The sequence below is a fragment of the Nilaparvata lugens genome, chromosome 3, assembly GCF_014356525.2.
Source record: "Nilaparvata lugens isolate BPH chromosome 3, ASM1435652v1, whole genome shotgun sequence".
Classification (NCBI taxonomy): Eukaryota; Metazoa; Arthropoda; class Insecta; order Hemiptera; family Delphacidae; genus Nilaparvata; species Nilaparvata lugens.
In genome coordinates, this window is record NC_052506.1 from 3283413 (window position 1) to 3294798 (window position 11386).

Here is an 11386-nt window from a genome sequence, read left to right on the forward strand (position 1 = left end):
ATCGACATCTTCACAATTTTTCAAGTGAGTAGGAAGCTTTCTAATGAATTTAAGGCACATATATGTTGGTTTTTTCTCAAAAAGAGCTGTTCTGTGATTCAGTGAAGCATAGTCTCCTCTATTTCTAGTATTGTATCCATGCAAATCAGCATTTCTAGTAATTGTCTTTCTTCTAACATGCATAATCACCTCATATATATACCACTGTATAGTTTCCTAGCCTGAAGTGAGGGTCTTATCCAATTTTCTTCTGTGCTGAGAATATCACAGTAGCTGCGGCGAAAGCAGTGGCTGCTGCAAGAACTACCTTCTTCTTTGGCATCAGGCTGGGAACTGAGCAGTGAATACTGGTTAATCCCAAGCTATATGTAGCTCTGCTAAAAGTAATGGCATCAAAGTTAATTATAGTAGAGCTACATATAGCTCTGCTACATAAAATTAGCGTTAAATGTACTTATTGCTACATCCAGCAGAGCTATATGTAGCTGACAGTGCTCTGTCAATTTATCAATTGAATCAACTAGAACAGGTGAAATCAGATACTTGTGGATGAGAAAACTGCGTGAGGTTGACAGAGCTCTGTCAGCTACATATAGCTCTGCTAGATGTAGCTCTGCTATAAGTACATTTAACGATAATTTTATGTAGCTCTGCTAGGTGTAGCTCTGCTATAATCAACTTTGATGCCATTACTTGTAGCAGAGCTACATATAGCTTGGGATTAACCAGTATTCACTGCTCAGTTCCCAGCCAGATGCCGAAGAAGAAGGTAGTTCTTGCAGCAGCCGCAGCTACTGTGATATTTTCAGCACAGAGAAGAGAAAGAAGATATTGGATAATTTTGTTTCCATTCCAGTCAAATCACTCTCCATCATTGCACAATAATATATAAATCAAAAAGAAATGCAATGCGCAGTAACCTATTAGCACTCTGACAACAAATGAGTACAGTATTATATCTGGTGTAAACCGAGCAGACACTAAACAGCTGCAAACAGCTGTGGCAGCCTTCCTTCAAGGACAGAGCAGCTACATCTAGCTCTGCTTTAAACAAAAATCTGGTGTGGCGCACTCACACAACTTTCCTTGCCGTTATGAAAATTGATCAACTGACGCTAGTGTTCCCGCACATACTAGTTTACTATTCAAAGATCTGAACCAGCTGGTGACAGGACAATAACGCTGGATACACACGAGATCTGCTATCTCTTCATAGTGAATGATTCAATAGAATCAACAGTTGCCAACAGTTTGCAATTGAATAATCACATTTTCTCAAATTTCAAGCTTATTTTCAATTTTAGGTGGAAATGTTACTGGACATTAATAATTGAAGAAATTTTCATGCTCAATCTATTCCACTCGAAATTTTTCGTTTAAATTATATCTGAGACCTGATAATCGGAAATCTAAAATCAAACTTTGCATAGATGGGGCGGAGCTCCTGAAATTTTTACAGATATGGGACTAGTGGCAGTTGATATAGCTTATCAATGACTATTTTAGGTATGAATTTGATCAAAATCGTTGGAGCCATTTTCGAGAAAATCGCGAAAAACCCTGTTTTTGACAACATTTTCGCCATTCTAGCCGCCATCTTGAATTGTATTTGATTGAAATTGTTCGTGTCGGATCCTTATATTGTGAGGATCTTAAGTTCCAAATTTCAAGTCATTCCATTAATTGGGAGATGAGATATCGTGTACACAGACGCACATACACTCATACACACACACACACACCACACACACACACACACACCACACACACACACACACACACACACACACACACACACACACACACACACACATACAGACCAATACCCAAAAACCACTTTTTTGGACTCAGGGGACCTTGAAACGTATAGAAATTTAGAAATTGGGGTACCTTAATTTTTTAGGAAAGCAATACTTTCCTTACCTATGGTAATAGGGCAAGGAAAGTAAAAATTGACATGTAGCAGAGCTGCATATAGTTCAGATTCTCTTTGATGTTCACAGAAAACCTGGATAGCTCATTTTCTGCTATATAGCTGAGAAAATAGGCTTAGGTACCTCAATTTTTTTTTGGAAAGCAATACTTTCCTTACCTATGGTAATAGGGCAAGGAAAGTAAAAATTTATCCAGTTGAATCAGCGAAAAAATACGATATAATTATTACTCATCTACCGGATATATGCAATACCTACTATACTTAGTAATACTATTACTTAGTAATACTATTACTTAGTAATAGTAGGTACTGATATATGTCAACCGTATACAATTCAGACTCATGAACCATATCACAATAATTCATATTGAAGTGACACATAACCTATAGCTACTTTGGACTGGTGTAAAAATTAGAATTGGAACCGTTTTGGACGTAAGTTAGCCTGTATTACTTTTCTGTAAGTTGTATAGTTCTGAATGTTGAATAAATAAATAAACATATCAAGAACTGAGCTTGTGAGTACAAAATAGGAAAACTGACGACATACGACGGATGCGTGTGGACGCAATTTATATCAGTCTTTTGCTTGAACCAAACGATCCGTCGACTTTTGCTTGAGCAGAAGACTGATGGTAAACGTGAGCGTCTGGACCCGGCTTAATATTAACTGTTCATTCTCGTTTAAAATATCATTATATTTTATTAAGCAAGATATTTTATTTTTCAATATTTCATAATGAATTTTCATAATAAGATTAAATAATTATTATTAAATCTATATTGTTAAGAGACGATCTGGAAACAGAGCAAAGCGATAAAGAGATAACGCTATCCACTTTGTTGAATGATTGACAAGGATAGAAATACCATTGCTAATCAACACTGCCATTAAAACGTGGACATCATTATAGTGTGATCCTAGTGTCAACCTATAGATCTGTCGATCTCTTCAATTTTGACCGAGCGAAGTGAAGATTCAAGTCGACGGTTTGGCATTTCTCTTAATGTTTATTTTTGAACGTTTAAATGTTTATATGTTGCTGCTCTGTCCTTGAAGGAAGGCTGCCGTAGCTGTTTACCGTTGTTTGCAGCTGTAGTGCCGCTGGGTTTACAACAGATATACTATACTCATTACTGTTGTCAGAGTTCTAGTAGGCTACTGCGCATTGCTAACTAATTTCATGTCGTCTCTATCATCCTCATTTAGGTCTTTCAAAGGTATACCACTGTATAGTTTCCTAGCCTGAAGTGAGGGTCTTATCCAATTTTCTTCTTTTTCAATTTTCTTCTGTGCTGAGAATATCACAGTAGCTGCGGCGAAAGCAGCGGCTGCTGCAAGAACTACCTTCTTCTTCGGCATCTGGCTGGGAACTGAGCAGTGAATACTGGTTAATTCCAAGCTATATGTAGCTCTGCTAAAAGTAATGGCATCAAAGTTAATTATAGCAGACCTACATATAGCTTTGCTACATAAAATTAGCGTTAAATCTACTTATAGCAGAGCTATATGTAGCTGGCAGAGCTATAAGTAGCTGACAAAGCTATATGTAGCTACGTTTACACTAGTAGCTGGAGAGCTACATAAAATTTGAGCTACATATAGGTCTGCTAGATGTAGCTCTGCTATAGTAGATTCAACGATAATGTTAAGTAGCTCTGCTAGATGTAGCTCTGCTATAATCAACTTTGATGCCATTACTTGTAGCAGAGCTACATATAGCTTGGAATTAACCAGTATTCACTGCTCAGTTCCCAGCCAGATGCCAAAGAAGAAGGTATTTCTTGCAGCAGCCGCAGCTACTGTGATATTTTCAGCACAGAGAAGAGGAAGAAGATATTGGAGAATTTTGTCTCTATTCCAGTCAAATTCACTCTCCATCATTGCACAATAATATATAAATCAAAAAGAAATACTCGCAATGCGCAGTAACCTATTAGCACTCTGACAACAAATGAGTACAGTATATCTGGTGTAAACCGAGCAGATACTAAACAGCTGCAAACAGCTGCGGCATCCTTCCTTTTCAAGGACAGAGCAGCTACATCTAGCTCTGCTATAAACAAAAATTTATCCAGTTGAATCAGCGAAAAAATACGATATAATTATTACTCATCTACCGGATGCATGCAATACCTACTATTACTTAGTAATAGTATATATAAAATATATTATATAAAGTATTATATAAAATACGATATAATTATTACTCATCTACCGGATATATGCAATACCTACTATACTTAGTAATACTATTACTTAGTAATACTATTACTTAGTAATAGTAGGTACTGATATATGTCAACCGTATACAATTCAGACTCATGAACCATATCACAATAATTCATATTGAAGTGACACATAACCTATAGCTACTTTGGACTGGTGTAAAAATTAGAATTGGAACCGTTTTGGACGTAAGTTAGCCTGTATTACTTTTCTGTAAGTTGTATAGTTCTGAATGTTGAATAAATAAATAAACATATCAAGAACTGAGCTTGTGAGTACAAAATAGGAAAACTGACGACATACGACGGATGCGTGTGGACGCAATTTATATCAGTCTTTTGCTTGAACCAAACGATCCGTCGACTTTTGCTTGAGCAGAAGACTGATGGTAAACGTGAGCGTCTGGACCCGGCTTAATATTAACTGTTCATTCTCGTTTAAAATATCATTATATTTTATTAAGCAAGATATTTTATTTTTCAATATTTCATAATGAATTTTCATAATAAGATTAAATAATTATTATTAAATCTATATTGTTAAGAGACGATCTGGAAACAGAGCAAAGCGATAAAGAGATAACGCTATCCACTTTGTTGAATGATTGACAAGGATAGAAATACCATTGCTAATCAAACACTGCCATTAAAACGTGGACATCATTATAGTGTGATCCTAGTGTCAACCTATAGATCTGTCGATCTCTTCAATTTTTGACCGAGCGAAGTGAAGATTCAAGTCGACGGTTTGGCATTTCTCTTAATGTTTAAATTTTTGAACGTTTAAATGTTTATATGTTGCGCATTTACGGCTAAACGCGGTAATACATTTTCATGAAATCTGACAGGTACGTTCATTTTTTAATTGCGCGTCGACGTATATACAAGGTTTTTGGAAAGTTTGCATTTCAAGGATAATATAAAAGGAAAAAGGAGCCTCCTTCATACGCCAATATTAGATTAAAAATCAGACTATAGAATTATTCATCATAAATCAGCTGACAAGTGATTACACAGATGTGTGGAGAAGCCAGTCTATTGCTGTATTTCTATAGTTTCAATCAGGTACTTGTGTATGAGAATACTGCCTGAGGTCTACTGTTCACAGAACTACTAGTTAAGATGAAATATTTTTTAAATTATTATTAAATCTACATTGTTAAAAGACGATCTGGAAACAGAGTAAAGCGAGAAAGAGATAGCGCTATCCGCTTTGTTGAATGATTGACAAGGATTGATGAGTTGTTCCACTCATACAATACCAGATATAGACAAAACCTCAGATGACATTCATCAAACTGGTATGTATGAGAGGGGGGTAAAGAGTGCAGGAATTCGGCTTTATAATTCATTGCCAACACGAGTAAAGGTTCTTACAGTGAAGAGTTCAGAATTAAGGTGAGGGAGAGTTGTTGCAGGTTTGTCCTTATTCCAGTGAGGAATTCTTTTTGCATTATGGAATGCAAAGATTGACGACTCAGATTATAATTGACAAATCCTTATACCCCTTCCATAGGTGGTCAGTGGGATGAAAAAAAATGAAATGAAAAAAATGAAGAGGATAGAAATACCATTGCAATCAAACACTGCCATTATAACGTGGACCCCACTATTGTGTGATCCTAGTGACAACCTATACTGAGGAGGTTGTGAAATTTTCTGTCGATCTCTTCAATTTTATCAACTAGATTTAATTAATCTTCCGTTTGCTCCGCTTTTAGGACAACGCGCTGAACCTGACAATGAAGGTGCTACTATCGATCAAGGCGTCGCAGATCGAGGAGGCAGTGTCGAGAGTCGACAAAGACCTGATCGACGTGCTCATGAAGTACATCTACAGAGGCTTCGAGATGCCATCAGAAAAGAGCAGCGGCCATCTGCTTATGTGGCATGAGAAGGTGTTCGCGGTCGGTGGAATGGGCAGCATTGTCAGAGTGCTCACGGACAGTAAACGAATCTGAGTAAATCATCCATACTATATCTATGCATTTTATCTATATGTTTATATTTGTTGTATTAATAAATTAGTTTAATCTCAGAGATGAAGTGAATTTCTCCAGTGGAGTTGTGTATCCCATGGTGTTGTTGTGTATCAAGTTGAGATGATTCTGTATCATGTGTGGTGATCATTTTCTGATGATACTGTATCATTTTCTGATGATACTGTATCATATTGTGATGATACTGTATCATTAAGTGTTAATACTGTATAATTTTGTGGTGATACTGTATCATTCCTGGTAGAAACTTCCTGGTGTAGAGATTCCTGGTGTTGATACTTTATCATTTGTGATGATACTGTATCATTCATGGTGATACGATAGAGAAAAGATAGCACAAGAAGATATTTCATGATTTACGGCGTTTATGTTAATGTTTAAATTTTTGAACGTTTAAATGTTTATATGTTGCGCATTTACGGCTAAACGCGGTAATACATTTTCATGAAATCTGACAGGTACGTTCATTTTTTAATTGCGCGTCGACGTATATACAAGGTTTTTGGAAAGTTTGCATTTCAAGGATAATATAAAAGGAAAAAGGAGCCTCCTTCATACGCCAATATTAGATTAAAATCAGACTATAGAATTATTCATCATAAATCAGCTGACAAGTGATTACACAGATGTGTGGAGAAGCAGTCTATTGCTGTATTTCTATAGTTTCAATCAGGTACTTGTGTATGAGAATACTGCCTGAGTCTACTGTTCACAGAACTACTAGTTAAGATGAAATATTTTTTAAATTATTATTAAATCTACATTGTTAAAAGGACGATCTGGAAACAGAGTAAAGCGAGAAAGAGATAGCGCTATCCGCTTTGTTGAATGATTGACAAGGATTGATGAGTTGTTCCACTCATACAATACCAGATATAGACAAAACCTCAGATGACATTCATCAAACTGGTATGTATGAGAGGGGGTAAAGAGTGCAGGAATTCGGCTTTTATAATTCATTGCCAACACGAGTAAAGGTTCTTACAGTGAAGAGTTCAGAATTAAGGTGAGGGAGGAGTTGTTGCAGGTTTGTCCTTATTCCAGTGAGGAATTCTTTTTGCATTATGGAATGCAAAGATTGACGACTCAGATTATAATTGACAAATCCTTATACCCCTCCATAGGTGGTCAGTGGGATGAAAAAATGAAATGAAAAAAATGAAGAGGATAGAAATACCATTGCAATCAAACACTGCCATTATAACGTGGACCCCACTATTGTGTGATCCTAGTGACAACCTATACTGAGGAGGTTGTGAAATTTTCTGTCGATCTCTTCAATTTTATCAACTAGATTTAATTAATCTTCCGTTTGCTCCGCTTTTAGGACAACGCGCTGAACCTGACAATGAAGGTGCTACTATCGATCAAGGCGTCGCAGATCGAGGAGGCAGTGTCGAGAGTCGACAAAGACCTGATCGACGTGCTCATGAAGTACATCTACAGAGGCTTCGAGATGCCATCGGAAAAGAGCAGCGGCCATCTGCTTATGTGGCATGAGAAGGTGTTCGCGGTCGGTGGAATGGGCAGCATTGTCAGAGTGCTCACGGACAGTAAACGAATCTGAGTAAATCATCCATACTATATCTATGCATTTTATCTATATGTTTATATTTGTTGTATTAATAAATTAGTTTAATCTCAGAGATGAAGTGAATTTCTCCAGTGGAGTTGTGTATCCCATGGTGTTGTTGTGTATCGAGTTGAGATGATACTGTATCATGTGGTGATACTGTATCATTTTGTTGTGATTGAGATGATTCTGTATCATGTGTGGTGATACTGTATCATTTTATGTTATTGATACTGTATCATATTGTGGTGATACTGTATCATTCCTGGTTGGTGATACTATAGAGAAAAGATAGCACAAGAAGATATCTCATGATTTAGGGCGTTTAAATGTTTCAAATTTCAAGTCGATTTTTGTCAACTCAAGCCGATTACTGTCGACTAATGTTTATTTTTATTGTTATTTTGGTCGGGTAAGAGTGTAAGAACGAAACAGTATGAGAGACTGCCAGTGTCACATAGCTTCACGAAAAACAACTACTAGGACTATCGGGTTTATGTTCCAGATTCCAAGCCGATTACTGTCGACTAATGTTCATTTTCACTTTCCTTGCCCTATTACCATAGGTAAGGAAAGTATTGCTTTCCGAAAAAAATAAGGTACACCAATTTCTAAATTTCTATATGTTTCAAGGTCCCCTGAGTCCAAAAAAGTGGTTTTTGGGTATTGGTCTGTGTGTGTGTGTGTGTGTGTGTGTTTGAGTGTATATGCGTCTGTGTACACGATATCTCATCTCCCAATTAACGGAATGACTTGAAATTTGGAACTAAAGGTCCTTACAATATATCCGACACGAACAATTTCGATCATATGCAATTCAAGATGGCGGCTAAAATGGCAAAAATATTGTCAAAAACAGGGTTTTTCGCGATTTTATCGAAAACAGCTCCAACGATTTTGATCAAATCTATACCTAAAATAGTCATTGATAAGCTCTATCAACTGCCACAAGTCCCATATCTGTAAAAATTCCAGGAGCTCCGCCCCATCTAAGCAAAGTTTGATTTTAGATTCCCAATTATCAGGTTTCAGATACAATTTGAACAAGTGGAAAAGATTGAGCATAAAAATCTCTACAATTAATGTTCAGTAACATTTTCACCTAAAATTTAAAATAAGCTCGAAATTCAAGAAAATTTGATTATTTAATTGCAAACTGTTGATTGTATTAAATCATTCACTATGGAGAGATAGCAGACTTCGTGTGTCTCCAGCGTTATTGTCCTGTCACCAGCTGGTTCAGATCTTAGAAAAGTGGACTTGAGATGCGCGGTAACACTAGCGTCAGTTGATCAATTTTCATAACGGCAAGGAAAGTTGTGTGAGTGCACCACAACAGATTTTTTGTGTTTATTATTAAAGAATTAAACATTTCTAATAATATCAACTTATTTCCATTTAAAAGTATAAAAAAGTATAAGTTCAACCTGTCCCTTTAAAACATAATTGAACATAATCTTTTAGGTTATGTAGACAAATTGAAATCTACCCAATCTGAGGTTCTCTCCCTGTCGCGGTCGACGACCGCATTTACGCTCAAACAAAAACCTAGCTTCAAGGTAGACGCACACAGATCGTCATCGGACGGACGGCACGCATCGGACGGATCGGATTATTATTGCATTGTTTTCAATTATCCATACGGATACGGATAGGTATGCGCACTCCAATTGAAAACAATGCATCAAATCTAATCATCCGATCGGTCCGATGCGTGCCGTCCGTCCGATGACGATATGTGTGCGCCTACCTTTAGAGTGTAAGAACGAAACAGTATGAGAGACTACCAACGTCACATAGCTTCACGGAAAACAACTACTAGGACTATCGGCTTGAGTTAACATTGAAATTTGAAACATAAACGCCCTATACCATGGGGTATCTTCTTGGGCTATCGTCTCTCTTTGAACATATTCACAAGCAATGGAATTTTTTTTTTTTGTCAGGATGCTAACGGACAGTAAACGAATCAAGTAAATCATCCATATTATATCAATGCATTCTATCTATGAGTTTTTTTTAATTGAATTTTTCCAGTTTAGTATCTTCATAGAGAAACAATAGCGTAAGTAGATATCCCATGGTATAGGGAATTTATGTCGCAACTTTTGCTGTTATCTCAAGCCGATTACTGTCGATTATTGTCAGTTTTTACTGTTTTGTTGGGGTGAGAGTGTATGAACATCACAATTTGAGACACTACCAGCGTCACACAGCTGCATGGGAAAAAACTACGTGAACTATCGGCTTGAGATAACAGTAAAAGTTGCGACATAAACGTCCTATACCATGGGATATCTACTAATGCTATTGTTTCTCTATGATATCTTATCTTATTCACAAGAAATCAAATCATCTTCTATTGTCAGGGTGCTAACGTATCTAAGTATCTTCCCTAGATCAATCATACTATATCAATGTATCTTATCTATATGTTTATATTTGTTGTATTAATAAATTAGTTCAATCTCAAAGATGTAGTAAATTTTTCCAGTATCATGTTTATTTATTTATTTATCTTTTTTTTATCCATTTGTTTATTTATTTATTTCATTGACAATTACAAATCATAATTTAATATATAATAAGATTGGGAGAAGACAACAGGCATAGCCCAAAACTGTCTTCTCCCAAATTTTTACAAATAAGTTTCAAAAAAGAATGAGGTTAAGATTTCACTTTTCACTTCAAAAAATATTCACAAGCAATCAAATTTTCTCCTACTTTAAGATTCAATTCAAAATGTCAGCTCGGTAGAATTTGTCTCCGCCAATTTTTGTATTTTTCAATTTAATCCTTGCCATCCATTTACAGTTTGATTAACTATAGTGAGGTCCAAGTTATAATATGGCAGTATTTGATTAGCATTTGTGTTGCTATCCTTGTCTATCATTTGACGAAGCAGATAGCTCTATCCTTTTCTAGCTCCACTACGTTGCCAGATCACGATGTATGAAAGTAATTAATCAACAGAATATTTAATCTTAATTTTGAAAATTCCAGTATTCAATCATTGAACATTTTTTTGGAGGAATAAATTATAATTGGTTATTTTAAACAAGAATAAATTGTTAATATTACATCAGATATATATCGGTATCAGCTATCCTCTATAGAAGGCAGTGGCAAGGCAGAGAATCGGCAACTCTGTTCTCCTATTTATCTCCCCTGTCATTAAAACGTGAACCTCATTAGAGCTTGATTAACTAGTTGATTTCAACCTCACTAAAGCTTGATTAACTAGTTGATTTCAACCTCACTAAAGCTTGATTAACTAGTTGATTTTAACCTCACTAAAGCTTGATTAACTAGTTGATTTCAACCTCACTAAAGCTTGATTAACTATAGTTGATTTCAACCTCACTAAAGCTTGATTAACTAGTTGATTTCAACCTCACTAAAGCTTGATTAACTAGTTGATTTCAACCTCACTAAAGCTTGATTAACTATAGTTGATTTCAACCTCACTAAAGCTTGATTAACTAGTTGATTTCAACCTCACTAAAGCTTGATTAACTATAGTTGATTTCAACCTCACTAAAGCTTGATTAACTAGTTGATTTCAACCTCACTAGAGCTTGATTAACTAGTTGATTTGAAACTTCCAGCCTTGGCTCAATTCACGCCACATCGCCTTGTACTTTCAGT

General features: G+C 36.0%; 2 protein-coding genes across 2 annotated transcripts; both read left to right on the plus strand.

Annotated features, from left to right (window-relative positions):
• Nucleotides 1-5448: 5448 nt before the first annotated feature.
• LOC120350705 (actin-related protein 2/3 complex subunit 5-A-like) lies at nt 5449-6205 on the plus strand. The gene is made up of 2 exons (XM_039425293.1): nt 5449-5466; nt 5887-6205. Exons 1-2 carry the CDS (start codon nt 5449-5451, stop codon nt 6124-6126), a joined length of 258 nt encoding a protein of 85 aa, XP_039281227.1. The 3' UTR covers nt 6127-6205.
• An 851-nt stretch (nt 6206-7056) lies between these two features.
• LOC120350706 (actin-related protein 2/3 complex subunit 5-A-like) lies at nt 7057-7811 on the plus strand. The gene is made up of 2 exons (XM_039425294.1): nt 7057-7074; nt 7493-7811. The coding sequence occupies exons 1-2, from the start codon at nt 7057-7059 to the stop codon at nt 7730-7732; spliced, it is 258 nt and encodes an 85-aa protein (XP_039281228.1). The 3' UTR covers nt 7733-7811.
• Nucleotides 7812-11386: the final 3575 nt, after the last annotated feature.